The sequence below is a fragment of the Garra rufa genome, chromosome 4, assembly GCF_049309525.1.
Source record: "Garra rufa chromosome 4, GarRuf1.0, whole genome shotgun sequence".
In the NCBI taxonomy this organism is placed as follows: Eukaryota; Metazoa; Chordata; class Actinopteri; order Cypriniformes; family Cyprinidae; genus Garra; species Garra rufa.
This window is the reverse complement of record NC_133364.1, coordinates 3,514,156-3,533,076: the sequence shown is the minus strand read 5'-3', so window position 1 is coordinate 3,533,076 and position 18,921 is coordinate 3,514,156. Positions and strand designations below refer to the sequence as shown.

At 37.5% G+C, this 18,921-nt stretch overlaps 1 protein-coding gene across 3 annotated transcripts in view; it reads left to right on the top strand.

Moving 5' to 3' along the window:
- LOC141333260 (pleiotrophin-A-like) overlaps nucleotides 1-18,921 on the top strand; it is a 63,953-nt gene that overhangs the window by 32,370 nt on the left and 12,662 nt on the right. For all 3 annotated transcript variants that reach the window (XM_073838234.1, XM_073838233.1, XM_073838231.1), the window contains 3 exons: nucleotides 12,185-12,273; nucleotides 13,933-14,106; nucleotides 15,426-15,584. In XM_073838234.1, coding sequence (XP_073694335.1) covers nucleotides 12,186-12,273; nucleotides 13,933-14,106; nucleotides 15,426-15,584 — 421 coding nt within the window. In that variant the 5' untranslated portion in view covers nucleotide 12,185. The remainder of the gene's footprint in view (nucleotides 1-12,184; nucleotides 12,274-13,932; nucleotides 14,107-15,425; nucleotides 15,585-18,921) is intronic.

Here is an 18,921-nt window from a genome sequence, read left to right as displayed (position 1 = left end):
ATAATTTGGATTAAATTAAATAGATAAATATGATTTTAAAAAGGCAATCTTGTATTCTAGTTGTATTCTAAAAATCTAAAAATTATAACCTAAAAATGCGTACAAATTGTAGAACTTTTTATTAATAAAAATAATAATAATTATAAAATAAAAATAAATAAATATAATAATAATTAATTAAATGAATAAATAAATATTACATTTAAAATGAACAATGAAAAAAAACATAAATTAAAAAACATATATTTTAGATTAAAATAAATAGATAAATATGAATATTATATGATTATGAATAATATTTTAATTTCAGTGCACCCCTAGAAAGAAGTAGAAGAGACTATGCAATGTATATAGAAGCTCTACAGTGTGCATTTATATATATATATATATATATATACACCACACTAAAACCATGTTTTGTGCACATGCCAGATAGCGTTCTCCAAGTACTTTTTATTTTATTGCAGTAAACAGATGTAAATGTCATGGCATGCTTTATCAAGTGTGTGTGTGTTGGTATTGTAGACGTTGAGATTGTTGAATTGCTAATTGAGCTAAATAAAACTCTACCAAGGCTGCTGAGAAAAACTCTTCTGACGTTTCTGAGTGCAATCAAACATAAAAATACTGGTGAGCCGATCTCTTACGTCTGGAGATGTGTGTTTGTGTGTGTTTGTGTGTGTGGGCTAGAAGCTGATCAGAGCTGTCAGCAGCAGCCGTAGAAAGCCCGACAAGCTCAATAAACTCTAATAAGAGATGCAGTTCTCTGAATTTCAGGAATTGCATTTCTCTTGCTCTTTGTTTCTTCGTAGATTGTGGCTTTGTGATGAAGGTTGGTCTTGAGCTGACTGTTTCTGCTTGAATTAAGGAAACTGTCTGAGAGGCCTTGCGTTTAGCCCTAAAATCCTCGCTTTCAGTGTTGCTGTGGATATAGTATGTTAAAAACAGACAGGCGACTCTTTTTGCCCATCTTTGAGGACTTACTGCGCCTGCAGACAGTGTTGGGAAAAGTTACTTTTAAAAGTAATGCATTACAATATTGAGTTACTCCCTGAAAAAAGTAACTAATTACGTTACTTTTTATGGAAAGTAATGCGTTGTGTTACTTTTGCGTTAGATTTTAAATCTGGGCAGTGTTTGCTTGTTTGTTTGTTTTTAAATATAAAATGTTCTATTTTTGTCAAATGTAAAAGCCTTTTCAGACCAAAAGCTTCAGGCTCTTCAGCAATAAAAAAAAAAGGAAAACAAATGTTAGATTATCTTGAGTAATTTTTGCTGATTAGTACGGATGAATTGGATCATCGAAGGTTGGCAGCCAAGGAAGACATCGGTTAATAAAATGGGATTAAATACGTAAAGGATATTTGTATTATTTACCATATTTAATTATTGCACAATAAATATAAAAAAGTAAAAAATTGAAAGTAAAATATTAAAATATATACATAAACACATTAGAATAATAGAACAAATAAATGTTTTTAGATGACCTTCATATAACAAAAATAAAACAGCTGGAATCTATTAGTAATAAAACCCAATTAGATCAAATTTTATTTTTATATTTTATTATTTTCACTTTGATTTTATTTAAAATGTTAGTTATTTTGTTGTATTTTTGTCATTTAATGTGTTTTTTTTAGTAACAAAATATGTTTCTATGTCTGTATAGTAAAAATCTATATTCACATTTTTAATTATTAGTTTTAATTTATTTATTTATTTTTGCTTATTTTAACCTAAAATAAATAAAAATGAGAAATGTTGCTTTAACTGCAGTAATAAAATACATTTCTAATTTTATTTATTTTATTTATTTTATTTTATATATTTAAAATACTTTTTTAATGGTTTCCAAAAAATATTCCTGGTTCATAATGTTAGAAATGTTGTTGTATTTTTGTAATTTTTCTTAGTTTTTTAATATGTTTCTGTATCTGCATAGTAAAATCTGTATAGTATATATTTTTAGTTTTTTAATTATCAGTTTGAATTTATTTAGTTTTGCTTATTTTAGCACTTTAACCTAAAATTTATAAAAATAAGTAGTGTTGCTTTGGCTGCTGAAATAAAATATATTTTTATTTTTAAGTCATGAAAATAATTTTTTGATGGTTTCAGAAAATAACCCTGGTGCATAGGTTTCATCTTATGCAAGGAAACAAACCAGTTTCACTGTTTTTACTCATTTTGAGGAATGCTGTATCTGTTTTTTAACAAAATATTTAATATTAACAAAATTAACCAAATATTTCATATTTATTGAATAAACACAGGTGTTCTCAATCTAAAACAGCTGTAAATACTCATCTAGTGCAGGTGTGCACTAAATTGGCCTCATGTTTGCAAGTTTACTGTTCGCTTTGTTTTCTATTGACTGATGAACACTACAGGGATGGGCATGAATCATTTTACATATGCAGGATAAAACTTTCAGAAGCCCCGAACTCAGGCCGTGTTTTAAAGATGAAGAGGTGAGGGATGTGGGTGGGGGTGTTAATGATGGAGCCGTTGCTCTATTTTGGATGTAATTGCTTTGTTCACGCACCTGCTTCCAAATGCACCATCTGTCATCAGCCCGAGAAAAACTCACAAGACGATCCAACATGTAACATCTAAATAATGCTGCTGAGAATCGTAGTGTGGGATACGGAGACGGTGAAGATGGCACTGCTGAAGGCTATTATTAAAGTAGTTGTTGTTGTGTTGGTGTCATTGTGAAAAACAAGAGTACTGCATGGCATACTTCCTGTTGGTTTTAAATAGAGTAAACGAAGCCGTTTGCATTATGCAACAGTGCATTGTTGTTACTTTTTCCTACTGGACGAAAAAAAAAAAAAAAAAGTTTTTTAATCTCACCAAGGCTGCATTTATTTGACACAGTAAAAACTGTGCAATTGTGAAATAGTATTACAAAATTAGTGGTTTTGCTTATTTTAACCTAAAATTAATAAAAATGAGAAATGTTGCTTTAACTGCAGAAATAAAATACATTTCTATTTTTATTTTTTAATTTATTTTATTCTAAGTAATTAAAAATACTTTTTTAATGGTTTCCAAAAATAATCCTGGTTCATAATGTTAGAAATTTTGTTTTATTTTTGTAATTTTTTTGTGGTTTTCTATGAGAATATATTGTAAAATGTAATTTATTCCTGTGATGCAACGCCGAATTTTTAACTTCATTACCCTCAGATTACAGATTTTCAAATAGTTGTTTCTCAGCCAAATATTGTCCTATTCTAACGAACCAAAAAAATGTATCTTCTGCTCATCAAAGCTACATTTATTTGGCCAAAAATACAGTAGAAAAAATCTAAAATATTATTACAGTTTAAGAAAGTTGTTTTCTATGTGAATATATTGTAAACTATAATTTATTTCTCTGATCAAAGCTGAATTTTTAGCATCATTACTCTTCTTCAATGTCACATGATCCTTCAGAAATCATTCTAATATTCTGATTTGATTATTTGCAATTGAAAACAGTTGTAATGCACAATATTTTTTTGTGGAAACTGTGATTCCCTGCCATTCAAATGTTTGGGAATGAATGGTAATCGATGGAACAAAATTTTTTTATTCAGCAACACAGGATCAAAAGTGACAGAAAAAACATTTATAATATTGCAAAGCATTTCAGTTTAAATAAATGCAGTTTTTTTTTTACTTATTCATCCAAGAATCCTGAAAAGTAAAATTAAAGGAGAACTATTGCCAAAATGCAACCTGGGCTGTTTTTTTACTGTAAACGAGACAAACATATATCTAAAAGCATAATTACGACAAACGAGCCGTTTTTGAGATTGACTGATTTAGTTTTGTGGACAATGGCCGGTGAATGGGAATACTAGAGGCATTACTTTGAGCGCATCAAAATCGATATTTTTACAACACTAAGAAGGCTCGACACATCATGAAACTTTGCTCGAAGTGTGGCCTGGGTCTCTTTACATGAACTCCAGCATTGAGAACATTGTTTGTGTACACAGAGTTTACTAAAAAGAAAGGCTTTGAACAACTCACTTTCACTGTTTGAGTTTCCGCTCGCGGCCGTCTTGCCAGTCAAGAAGTGTCCATCTCCGAATGCGAATGGACTCCATAGGACGAAATATTAGGCTTATATGAGGCTCTTTTTACAACTAGAAGGTTAATATTGTTTTTCACTTGCGACAAAACAACGAATTAGCCGTGCATTTATATGGAAATATGCTTTAGGAGCTATCCATCTTTACTCTCCTCGCATTCGGAGATGGACACTTCTTGACTGGCAAGACGGCCGCGAGCGGAAACTCAAACAGTGTAAGTGAGTTGTTCAAAACCTTTCTTTTTAGTAAACTCTGTGTACACAATGTTCTCAATGCTGGAGTTCATGTGTAGAGACCCAGGCGATACTTTGAGCAAAGTGTCATGGTGTGTCGAGCCTTCTTAGTGTTGTCAAAATATCGATTTTGATGCGCTCAGATGTATGCCCCTAGTATTCCCATTCACCGGCCACTGACCACAAAGCGAAATCAGTCACTCTCAAAAACGGCTCGTTTGTCGTAATTATGCTTTTAGATATAAGTTTGTCTCGTTTACAGTAAAAAAAAAAACAGCCCAGGTTGCATTTTGGCAATAGTTATCCTTTAAGCATGGTTTCCACAAATGATTTCATGTGATCATGTGACTTTGTAGACTGGAGTAATGATGTTAAAAATCTGGTTTGCGTCACTAGAATAAATTACATTTTACAAAAGATTCAACTAGAAAACAGCTCATTGAAATTCTAAAAATATTTCAGAATTTTTGATCAAGCAAAAGAGACTTCTTTCAAAAACACACAAAACTTTTATCCAGATAATATGTGCTTCATGCTGCATATGAGTGTAGTATCCTGTGTGTCTCGGGGTCGAGTGAGGTGAGGCGGCTCATCTTCGGTGGCGTTGTACTTCCTGAAATATCCTGATAGATGTTTTTGGCGTGTGTGCGCTAATGCTCCATCCCTCGGGCTGAACTTTTCTCTGGAGTGAAATTCATGGACAGACACAAATGTCAAAAAAGTCGATTTGCAACACACATCCCATTTATTTTCCATTTGAGAGGGTTTTGCTGGCTATGAGCTGTTTGTGTGTGTGAGTGTGTGTGTATAACTGTGTGTGAAAGTGATTTGGGATTACAGGTGCCTGGCAGGTTTATCGGAGACCCAGCGGCTTTATCCGGGGCGGTTCCATCTGTCTGAGTGTGTGTAAGTCTCCAGGCTTAGTGTTGCTCTGCACAGGGTTTCTCTCGCATGAATCTGATTGTTTGATTTGTGTCTTGTGGCTTGTGTTTACTGAGATCAGACGCCTCGCTGACGCTCTGACCTGCAGCATTAACGCTACAGGGGAATATCTTCTGGATTTATTAGTACTGACTGCTCGCTGCACACGGGTCAGGGATTTCAAGACACTTTAAAGTGTTAAAGTTGAGTGTGTGTGGTACCAGTGCTGGGTAGATTACGCACAAATTGTAGACTGCTACAGGACAATACTGTTATCCATTACATTACACATTTTAGGTAATGTAATCAGATTACTTTTAGATTACTTTTGACCTAACTCGTTTGTAACATTGATTGAAATAGGATAATTGTGTACCATATTGATTTAAAAATAAAAGATAAAGATGTGCATTAAATTGTGTTTGAACAGGGTGCTATAAACACAACTCTTCGTGTGCTTTTTTGACATTATACTTAGAGAACATATTGCTGTATTGTTTTCCTTTAGATTTTTTTTTTCCTTAATTTTCTTTTAGTTTGTCTTAAAAAGGTCTTAAAGTCACAATTAAAAAAAAATTCGTATTTAAAAAAATGTGAATTAAAAAAAAATCAATTAGATTTTTTTAAAATTAATTAAAAAGTAAGTTACTTTTTCCTTTCGATTTTTTCCCCTTAAATTTTCTTTAGTTGGTCTTAAAAAAATTTAATTTTGTTTTATCTTTTTTTTTAATTAGATTTTTTTTAATTAATTAAAAAGTATGTTAGATGAGTTTACTTTGACATGTTGCTATAAACACAACTCTTCATGTGCTCCCTTGACATTATACTTAGAGAACATATTGCTGTATTGATTTCCTTTCCATTTTTTCATTCCATTTTTTTAGTTGGCCTTAAAGTCATACAATTCAATTAAAAAAAAATGTTTTTTTTTACATTTTCTTTAGTTAGGTCTTTAAAAAGTCTTACAATTTGATTTTTTTTATTCAATTTTTTTTCAATGAATTAAAAAGTATGTTAGATGAGTTTGTATTTTCACTTTGACTTTCCTTTCATTTTTTTTTCCTTAATTTTTTTTTTAGTTGGTCTTAAAAAGGTCTTTAAGATGTCTTAAATGTACCCTCAGAAACCCTTTTGAAAGACATAAGCCTTCCAAAGAAATAATAATGCATGGTTAAATAAATCACTGAATGATAATTCCAAAAAATATGAATGTGTTTATCAGTAGTTTATGCAATGTTGACACGTTAGGAAAACATTTCTTGAAATTGAAATGTTGTAATGTGAGCGGTGCAATCTGATTATATCCTCCGTCTGAGAAAGAGTAAACAATCAATGTCAGTCCAGTAATGCACATCAAATCTGTAGCTATGAATTTGTCTGTCTTCTAGTTTATGTTCATGTCAGTGAGATTCATGTCAGTGTCTCTCTCGCTGTCTGTCTATCAGTCTCTGATGCTTCTTTAATATTTATATTGTTTTATAGATTCACAGCAAACTGAATTTCGGCCCATAAATAGTGAATCTCAGAGCAGCTCGCAGCACATCCCTGATTCTTCTACTGTAAATATCGCTTAATAAAGCAGCTGAATACAACCAGAAATTCACACGCAATGTTGTGATAAGCGCTGTCAGTTTTCTTGTTCTCTAAAAGCTGACCTGTTGACAGGAACTCTGTGTAAACACAAGTTTTTGAGTGTAGAGAAGCTGTTAACAATTCACATTTCCTCCCGTCCTGGCACACGCCGCCTTCAAGTCATGTCGCAATGATTTTTTTATGAGATGAGCGCACATGAATACAGCTATGTCATAATTACCAGCAGGAAACTGTGTTTTTTCTTTGAGCTCAGGCCCAGCTATAACAAAAATATTCTAAGATGGTTCTTGGTTGTATGAACATTAAAGGATAACTATTGCCAAAATGCAACCTGGGCTGTTTTTTTTTTTACTGTAAACGAGACAAACCTATATCTAAAAGCATAATTGCGACAAACGAGCCGTTTTTGAGATTGGCCGTGATTTCGTTTTGTGGTCAATGGCCGGTGAACGGGAGGACGAAATATTAGGCTTATATGAGGCTCTTTTTACAACTAGAATGTTAATATTGTTTTGTCGCAAGTGAAAAACAACGAATTAGCCACGCATTTATATGGAAATATGCGAATGTTACGTTTGAATGTTCTCTGTATGTTTTGAAACGGGTAGTAATGTTCAAAAAACATTAGATGAATGTCCAACTAAAACATTTCATGCACAATTTATAAATAATGTTTTTGTTTTAATGTTTTGAGAACATTATTAAAGACCAGATAACTCTGAATTAAAGTTCTGTTAACATTCCTGGAAAAATGTTTGTTCATTACTTTGAGGAAACTTTGCCAGACTGTTCTAAGAACGATAAAGAGGGGTGTCCAAATTAAATAATGCAGGGTTCGTACAAGGTGCTTAAAGTGCTTGATTTTGACTTTTTGAAATGTAAGGCATGAAAAACCTTTAAAAATAGCAATATTCCTGACGAGGTACTTGAAAAGTGCTTGAGTTATTGAAAGACAGTGTATCTATGAAATAAGTGTTGGCAATAATAGTTTTGTCAATAAGCACATATGTTTTCATGAAAAATTCACACAGTTAAAAAAAATGTCATACCTTTTTCACTTATTTAAGTTAATGTCAGAAAACAATCGAGCTAAGAAAGTATGGCAGTGTCGTGTAAGCATGGCTGAAGATGCAAAAAGAGAAACAGATGAACCAAATCAATTGAGTCATTTACACTGGAACCGATCCGATTGATTCAAACTCATGACTTTAATCATTCATTTCAACGATTCGCTAGCAAAAAACAGGTCAAATTAAAATTTGAATTTCGACATTACTTGTAACAATTTATAAAAGCATGTAGTGATGGATGAAATGAAGCTTTTCGAAACTTTGAATCAGTGAAACCAATGCATCACAAAATGATTCGCTATTTCGAAGCGCTCCAGCTGAATCACAAATCGTTTGATTCAGATCAGAACTTCAGAGCGGGTTTGCGAATCATTTGCTATATATCGGAACTTCAGAGCATGGATTGCGAATCATTTGATTCAGATCATGATTTTGAAGCAGTTTCGTGAATCTTTTTTCTTTGAAATGATTTTTTTTCTTAAACGATCAAACCATTAATGCAGTACAATTGTAAAAACAAAAAAGAAAGAAAGAAAGTCAGTAAGTGTAGGTTACTTTTTATGAAAAGTAATGCGTTATGTTACTTTTGCGTTACTTTATATAGCTGGGCAGGGCTTGCTTGTTGGTTTTTAATATAAAAAGCTTTATCTTTGGCAAATGTAAGCCTTTTCACACCAAAATGATGAATTGGATCATCGAAGGTCGGCAGCAAAGACATCGTTTAATAAAATGGGATTAAATACATAAAGGATATTTGTATTATTTTAAATATTTAATTATTGCAGGTTTGCGTTGAAGTACACTGTTTTTAATCATTTTGAGGAACACTGCATCTGTTTTTTCAATGAGTGAGATGAATTAATGCACGTTCACATTTATTCTAGAACTAAAGTAACATCTTACTTGCGTTACTTGTAATGCGTTAACCCAAACACTGTTTAGTAGTAATGCTTTGCATGTGCTTCACTTTATTTTTGCCTTTTTTTATTAGTATATTTTTATTTATCTATTTCTCTTTTTTTACGAATTTGAAATGGAACACATTGTTTGATGAGAGAGATCTCTGATTGAAGTCCTTGAAAATCAAAAAAGTAGTGCTTGAGAAGTCTTTGAAAGTTTTGTGTGAATCCTGATAATGGCAGAAGCAGGTTTATTATAGCAATAGACTGAATGCTGACACCGTTTTGTCAGTTTCATTCCTCAAAAGATCACATTTCATCCTTTCTAGGTTTGTCTTTTATCCTGCTTCTCCAGATCATCTTATTGTTTGTCTGCATTCTAACCGATTGGGCTAAGCTCCGCCCCCGATCACTAAAAACAAACACCCAGAACCCAACAAATCCGGGTTTGGGTCTGAGTCAGAGTAGCTGGATCAAGCATGAAGCTTTCAGACTCAGTGCGGATAAAACCCTGTCAATCACAGCGCATATGAAAACATGCCATGCTACAGAGAGGTTTTAGAAGAGCATCTGTGAGATTTACACTATATATATGACAGCTTTATGTGAGAAACCGGCCTAAATTTTGATGACGCTTTTTGGCTGCCCGTCCACTTTCATTCTGTGAAGAAAGAAATAGAATAACTCTTACGTTCCACAGAAGAAAATCACACAGATTTCGTGTGACATGAAGGTGAGTAGATGATAACAGTATTTTTGGCTGTCTGGGTGCGCCGTCCCTTTAAGAGTCAGTGCACCAGGCTTACAGAAATCTGTCAATTGCGAATGACGAGTACAGCTTTCTTCTGTGTGTGTGTGTGTGTGTGTGTGTGTGTGCATGCGTGTGTGTTTCACTCTGATGGATCACGTTGTCACTCTCTCCCTCCTGCTTTTACACTGATCAATGAGCTAATGGAGTGTTAGAGCAGGATAACAGCTTTACCTCGGTGCACGCACGCACACACACACACACACACACACACACACACACACACACACACACGTGTGCGGCCGACCCCCCTCAGCTCTTCATTCTGTAGGGGTTTGTAAGAAAGCACAAGCCATTTGTCTTGTGACACTAGTGGACTTCCTTTAGGGTCTGCGGAGGTTAAACGTGGAGATATTCATGATGTCTGTCTGGTAGGATTGGGAAAAATTCTAACTTGAGTCAATATATGAGCTGGAATTAAATCGGAACGACTGGAAGATGAATTTACTGAAGGAATCAAAGAGGTGCTTGAAGGAGGAATATCATTAGTCAGAGACAACAATAAAAATGGCTGAGAATAGATTTGTATTATGGGATCCGCAGATGCTCTTATTCAAAGAGACTTATAGTTGTTTCAAGCTCTGTATTTTATTTTTGTCCATTCCCTGCTTCATTTCATAGGAAATGGAAGTGTTTTATAATTTTATTTTTAAAGTTAATTTAATTTTAAGTGAAATGTAGAAATGCTTAAATACAATTTAATTTCCAACTCAATGAATACATATATTAATAATTTCTTTTTAATTGTTGTTGTTGTTTTTATTTTTTTGTATGTATAAATATTTTTATAGTAATTTTGTATTAAACACCTTAGCAATGACATAGCAATTTATAAAAATGTAATTTATAACATTATATACTTATATGCAATTTAATGTTGATTTTTTTAAATATATTTTTTGTACAATTAACTTTTTTTACCGTAAAAATGGGTCATAAACGAAAAAAGCTTTAAGTAAAAAAAACAGTAAGTGTACTACTGCTTTAAATTTTTGTTGTTTTTCAAAAATAAATAAATAAATAGTTTTCTGTTTAATTTAATTGCATTTTTGTTTTTGCTTTTCTGAGCAAAAAATAAATATCATACATTTTCCCCTAATTTACAGAAGATGCCCACTAAAATGTAATTTAGTGTAACAATCTTGTCAGGCATGTTTACAACAAAAGTCTTTTTTATGACATATTGAAAGACAAATTACTTTCCCCCCCAAAACTAATTAGTTGTAATTTTACTTTTTTTTTAATTTGCCATTTTGCTTTTGCCCATTTGTCAGTAAGAATGTTTTACTCATTCAAAACACAATAAAATTGCATATGATCCCTTACTCTTTTATATATTTTAATATGTCAGAATAAGCATTTTGTTGGAATTTTTACATAAATATTGTGTATTTTATTCTCCAAAAACGTAGTTGAAACCTTAAAAGTAGATACTTTACCAATATTTAATGTGCTTTCTATAAACATAAATTCCATGAATTTGACAACATGTTTAGGAAATGTAATGTATTACTAAAAGCAGCAGTTTCTGTAAATTCATCCCACTAATTCGACTTTAATTTTAAATGCAAATGACTGTTCTGCATCTTGTTTGCTAAATCGGTTGGATTGACATTGGAGTATTGAATTAGTCTCTACACGGCACCCTAACCCTCCTGTCTAGTCCTCAAATCTCACTGCTCCTGTCACATCACTCCAGGATAATCCTCTCTCTCATCCCATATCACACAGATTCACTAGCAGTGTTGCTAATCAGGGTTTGGAGGGCAGATTATGTTTTAACGATCCGAACCGCTTTATATGTCATGACTCATGAGTCTTTGATTGGCAGGTTTTTGCCCATCTGACTGAAATCACGGTTATTATGTGGCGCTGATGATTTCACAGTCTGACTCAAGTGGAACAGCTCAGGTGTGTGCGGCCCGGCAGAGAGACGTCCTCCGTGATTAGCACTGATAGAGACAGAAATGATGGGACGAATCTCTCAGAAACATCACCTGCTTTATTTTTGTGAATTTTTAATGACAATTCAGCACATTTTGTCTCAACTGACTCTAGAAAATTGGAGGAAATGTGCTTAACCAGCTTGAAAACAATACGTCTTTCTGAATATAGGCTTCATTTTACTTGGATTTGACCTGGACATGTAATTCACAGATTTCCTGAGATTCCCCCGTTGAGAGAAAATGGCTGAGCGTCTTTAACATGAGGCAGAACTGGGGAAAAAAGTCCAGCAAGCCAATGCTTATGGGCACAGCAGGAAATCAGCCAACCAGAAATAGGAAGAGAAAAGGAGAGAGAGGGAGGCTCATAAGTAATTGAAATGGAGGTGATGTCGCCGATGGGCTGCACCGCTACTATAACTGAAGTGCAGCCAGGCGTTTGGGATAAAATTGCTTTCTAATTATTCAATCCACCTTTACTTTTCCTCCTGAGAGACAGAGAGAGAATGACTGAAAGAAAGAGAGAGAAACATAGTCTCTACATGTATTTTGATGAAGCATTTGATATTTGCATGCTGTTTTTGTTGTATTATTAGCCGTACACTTAATGTACATTTATTTTTTCCCAGAATGCAGCAGCAGTGGGTGTGTGTGGCTTTATTGGCCCTCCTGACTGTCACAGCGACGCTGGCAGATGGTGGAAAATCAGAGAAACAAGGTAGCAGAACATTACCACATACTGCTTTATCTCACACTTTTCTATATCACCCTTACTGTATTGTCACATATTTCAATATTTTACTCTATATAACTCCATACTTGTCTGTATTACCCTATTAGCCCACATTGCCCATATTACCTCTCAATGCGCTACAATAGTCACTCTGTGTCGCCCCAAACTGATCTATATAACCCACAGCGCTATGTATGACCTATGTCATTTTATATTACCCTATACTGCTCTATAATGCCTCAAGCTGTTCTATATCACTTACCCCACTCTATATTAACCAGTACTGCTCTATATCAGCCACACCTCTCCATACTGCTCTAAATAACCCCCACTGCTATATATTATTCCATACTGCTTTATATAATGCACACTGCTCTATACTAACCCATACTACTCTATATAACCCAATGCCTCTCTCTATTACCCCATACTACTCTAAATGACCCCACACTACTCTATATTACTTTATACTGCTCTAAATAACCCACTCTGCTCTATATCGGTGCTCTATATTACTCCATACTGCTCTATGTAACCCACACCTCTCTATATTACTCCATACTGCTCTTTATAACCCACACCTCTCTATATTACTTCATACTGCTCTTTATAACCCACACTACTCTATATTACACTGTACTGCTCTATATAACCCACAGAGCTCTATATTACCCCATACTTCTATCTATAACCCATGCCGTTCTATATTAGCCAGTACTGATCTATATAACCCACAGAGCTCTATATTACCCCATACTTCTCTATATAACCTACACCTCTCTATATTATCCCATACTGCTCTAAATAACACATGCAAATCTTTATGTGACCCTGGACCACATAACCAGTCATAAGGTTAAATTTGACAAAACTGAGATATATACGTCATATGAAAGCTCAATAAATAAGCTTTCTATTGATGTATGGTTTGTTAGGATAGGACAATATTTGGCCGAGATACATCTATTTGAAAATCTGAAATCTAAGGGTGCAAAAAATCTAAATACTGAGAAAATCACCTTTAAAGTTGTCCAAATTAAGTTCTTAACAATGCATATTACTAAACAAAAATTACATTTTGATAGGTTTACAGTAGGAATTTTACAAAAAATCTTCATGGAACATGATCTTTACTTAATTTCCTAATGATTTTTGACATAAAAGAAAAATCAATAATTTTGACCCATACAATGTATTTTTGGCTATTGCTACAAATATACCCCAGCGACTTAAGACCGGTTTTGTGGTCCAGGGTCACATATTACTCCATACGTCTATCTATAACCCGTGTCGCTCTATATTAGCCAGAACTGATCTATATAACTCACACTGCTCTATATTATCCCATACAGCTCTATATCAGCCGCATCATTATAGATTACCTTCTGCTGCTCTGTATTACCAAAGCTGCTCTGTATAACCTCATTCTGCTCTGAATTACCTCTCAGTACTCTATATTTCCCCACGCTCCTCTATATTACCCCACAGTGCTCTATATTTCCACACACACACACACACACACACACACACTGCTCTGTATCACCTCACGCTGCTCTAAATCAACCCACACACAGTCTCTGGCTCTCTTACATACAATTGTAAGGTGCAGTATGAAAGTCTGTGTGTGTGCTCCCACTCTGACAGGTAAGAAAGAGCGTAAATCGGACTGTGGCGAGTGGCAGTGGAGCGTGTGTGTGGCTAACGAGGGTGACTGCGGCCTGGGCACCAGAGAGGGCACGCGCACCGGCACCGACTGTAAACAGACCATCAAAACCCAGCGCTGCAAAATCCCCTGCAACTGGAAAAAGCAGTTTGGAGGTGAGGATCCACGCAAACACAGGTTTTACACACACACACACACACACACACACACACACAGGGCTCAGGGTAAATAAGCCTGCACTGTGGAGTAACAAGATGGAGATTCTCACAGAATTCTGTCCTCAGAAATGACAGGACTGCAGTGAGAGCCAAAAACAAGCTGGCAGAATGTACCAGTGTGTGTGTGTGTGTGTGTGTGTGTGTGTGTGTGTGTGTGTGTGTGAGAGAGCATATGCCACCTTCCCTCGGGATTTGTAGGTATGCACATAAACTATCAACAAACACTGAAACTGTAGGGTGTTTTCTCTAAGAAGTCTCTCTCTGGGAAATGTGCAAGACCGTCTCACTCTGAAAGAACATCAGAAATCACAGACTTAATAAAACATGATCACACTAAACGTTGAGTGATGAATCCTCTGTGTATTTCTGTGTAGTTCAGCAGCCGTGTCAGTGTAGTTTAGTGTCGAAATGCTGATGTCTGGTGCAGAATTTTTCCTCTTGAGTTATAAGGGCTCTATTTCACACCGGCCTCATTTTTGAGGGTCTCGGTTCAGGACAGCGGCCGTTCAGCCGGAGGGCTGCTGCATGTAATTACATTCTCTCTGCCTTTAAATATGTCATTAGAGACAATTTTGTGCTTGATTGAAGCAGTTTAACCCCCATCCATTCCGGCAGAGACCGAGAGAAATCGCTCCGACGCACGGACAGAAAGAATGAAAGATGAAATGAGACGAGAGATAAAGGAACGAGAGGATAGATCAGAGCTTCTCAACTGGTTTTGCTTCAAGATCCAGATTTTACATTAGCCATCAAGTGCCAACCCAACACGGTATCTAAACTGTTTATCGTGTAAAATTGCATTCCGATGGTCCTGTGCTCTCGGCAGCCAATAATTCAGCTCTCAAAACAAACCTCGATGCATTTACATGTAATGCAGTCTGGGTTGTGTTTCCTTCTCCCTCGTGTAGGCCGCAACCCGTTTTACTTCCACAATCTGATGTTTTTCCAAGTGAAATAGGATATTCGACAAGAAAAAAAATGTGGTTTTAAACTTTGGCAGTTATTGCGTGGTGAAAAGTTTCTCTCTATGACAGATGGTTGAAAAGGGATTGGAGACGTCAGCTGTAAACTTGCTCAAGATTATGAAGACAAACATTTATTTTTCAGAATAACATGCAATGGTGAATCCTTCACAATAACACCAGGAAGATGTATTAAGACGGTACATCAAGCCTGTTTATGCATGTTTGTTTGTTTTGCTTTTGCATTTGTATTTGTTGCATTAAAATCAAGCTGTGGGTTTGTGTCTTTCGCAGGCGAGTGTAAGTATGATTTTCAGGCGTGGGGAGAGTGTGACTCGACCACAGGATTGAAGACACGCAGCGGTGTGCTAAAGCGAGCGCTGATGGACGCTAGCTGCCCGAACAACGTCAGCGCCACCAAACCCTGCGGCAAACCCAAGTCCAAGATACAAGGTACAAGAACAAACACAAAAACATATCGAGCATGCAATGTGCTCAACTTGAATTAATTCAGAAGCAGTACTAACTGATTTGATTAGAGTACTAAAAACATTTTTACATTAAGGCGAGACACCGCAGGTAAATAGGGTAAAAATGATAATTGCATACTTTTCTAGTTGATTAATCACAGTACATTATGACAATTGTTTTATATTAAAAGTTCCCTGCATTCCCTGCAAACAGGGCATTATCTAATTAAATATGCACTCATTTGCATACATTTCCAGAACAGAACTTTTTGTTTGATTTTTAGGGTTTCTTTTTTTATCACTCCATGAATCTGAAAATACTGTCAAGACAGACAGACTGTCACGGATTGGCCAGGTTCTACTCCCTCACTCACTCAACGATCACAGTCACCTGATTACTAATCATACGCACCTGAATCCAATCACCAGCACCACATATAAGCACACCACACACCTCACTCAGTGTCCGGGCTCGTTTGCACGAAGCGGACTCATTGTGTTTCTCTGTCGAGTTCACAAACCTCAAAGACATACTTACCTCGCTATTTACCTGTTGAAACTTACCTCTTGTCTCGTCTATTCCAGTACGAAGTCTGTTCTCTGTTCCAGTCAGCTGTGGTCAGCCATAAGCCTGTTCGTCGATCACCAACGGTGTGTGTGTGTGTGTGTGGGTCGGAGTCCTCCTCCCGTCGTTCCTGGAAAGGAAAAGGATCTGTATTCAGTATTCATCTCTAGTCAACGAATATCATACTTGGACTGTTATACTTACCCGGTTCTGCACGTCATCTTATCCACAACGCTCTGCTGATAATAAACATTGTTATATTGATCACTTACCTCTCTTGTTTGGTCTGCTTCCGTAACAGTTAGCCCGGACCAACACAGTATCAGCATGAGCAATCGGGACCCGTTTCAAGAGCTGGTGGACTCGCTCAGGAAGGTTTTGTTGGCTAGTCATGCCACCACACCAACTTCAGCTCATCCCACCGCACCACCGGCACCCAGCACTTCTTCGGCTCCCGTAAACGTCCCTTCCAGTCCCATGGCCCGACCAGCGCCCTACTCTGGCGGGGCGGAGGAGTGCAGCGGATTCCTGTTACAATGTTCATTGATATTCACAATGCAACCTGCTCTCTATCCCACAGATTCTTCGAAAATAGCCTTCATCACGTCTCTGCTTACCGGACCAGCTCTCAAATGGGCGAACACGTTATATCAGCAGGCCGGGCCGGCAACCCATTCGATCCAGGCTTTCGTCGCTCATTTTAAAAAGGTTTTCGGACGTTCTGATGCAGAAGTATCCGCAGGAGAGCAATTGTATCATCTTAAGCAGGGAAGTATGACGACACAAGATTACTCCCTGCGTTTCCGAACTTTGGCCGCTGCCAGCGGATGGAATGAGCGATCGTTACTGACCACGTACCGGCTCGGCCTAGAACCCAATCTCCGGATGCAGTTAGCTGCTTTGGACGACTCCATGGGATTGGAGAAGTTCATTCAGCAGTCACTTCGTTGTTCAGATCGTCTAAGATCCTACCAAGACCAGTCCGTCACTACTGCACTCCTCCGACCAGTTACATCCGCCAGCCCTCCAGAACCAGAACCAATGATCCTGGAATCAGGGAAAATCTCTGCAGCTGAGCGACAGAGAAGACTGACCCGGGGTCTTTGCATGTACTGTGGGGCTGCGGGACACGTACGACTCAACTGTCCTATGCGTCCTATACGATCTTTGGTGAGTGTAATACGTTCTGAATTGGATAACATGCATCCTCTGACTACCAATGTTCAGTTAACCACCCACACTTCCTGTGTTACAGTCGCAGCCCTCATCGACTCCGGGTCAGCGGGAAACTTCATCTCCAACACCCTCTGTCGCCAGCTCCAGCTACGCACCCAAGCATCAACCACCATCTACCAGATTCAACCGATAACTAACCGGATAAACTCACGGACCCGTATTCACCGGAAAAGTGAACCCATCATCCTACAGATTGGAGTTTTGCACCGTGAGGAGATTCAGTTTCTGGTTCTGGAGGGAGCTACTATGGACATCATCTTGGGGCGCCCGTGGCTGGTGAAGCATGATCCCATCCTCTCTTGGGGCACAGGAGAGGTGATAAAATGGGGAAAAGAATGTACCAACCAATGTTTTCCAGATCTTCCACGTCCTAGACACAAGATACTACCTGTCAACGTCACCTCCGTCGAAAGTCCTGTTGAGAAGCAGTCAGTCCAGATTCCTGCCATTTACTCGTCGTTTCAAGACGTCTTCTGCCCCAAGAGAGCTTCCCAGCTACCTCCACATCGGCCATGGGACTGTGCCATTGACCTAGTTCCGGATGCTCCAATGCCCAGAGGTAAGATCTACCCGCTGTCGCTTCCGGAGACCAAGGCAATGGAGGAGTACATACAGGAGGCTCTCGATCAGGGTTACATCCGACCATCAACATCACCCGCAGCATCCAGTTTTTTCTTCGTGGCAAAGAAGGATGGAGGGCTGCGGCCATGCATCGATTACCGTATACTCAATCAAGGCACCATCAAGTTCCGGTATCCCCTTCCTCTCGTCCCTGCGGCCCTCGAACAACTACGCACTGCCAGGGTGTTTACGAAGTTGGACCTCCGCAGCGCGTACAACCTCGTGAGGATACGTGAGGGGGACGAGTGGAAGACTGCCTTCGTGACCCCTACTGGCCACTACGAGTATTTGGTCATGCCCTATGGTTTGGTCAACGCCCCCTCCGTATTTCAGAACTTCATTCACGAGGTACTCCGGGAGTTTCTGCACCACTTTGTCGTTGTCTACATAGACGATATTCTGATTTACTCCCGGAGTGAGGCCGAACATCGCCTCCACGTTGCGGAGGTCCTTCAAAGATTACGGGATCATCACCTATATCTCAAGGCGGAGAAATGTTCATTTCACCTACCAGCAGTGCACTTCCTTGGATACGTCATCGACCAGAAGGGGGTCCGTATGGACGAGAGGAAGGTATCTGCAGTTGTGTCCTGGCCAGAACCCACCACTATCAAAGAGCTTCAACGATTCTTAGGTTTCGCCAATTTCTACCGCCGGTTTATCAAGAACTACAGCATCATCACCGCTCCGCTTACCAGTCTACTCAAAGGAAAACCACGAACCCTACTCTGGAACCCTGACTCGGCCGCAGCCTTCCATAACCTCAAGGAAGCATTTACACAGGCACCTCTTCTAACCCATCCTGACCCTGATCTCCCTTTCGTGGTAGAGGTAGACGCTTCTACTACCGGCGTGGGAGGGATTCTGTCACAGTATCACGGTACTCCTCCATTGCTTC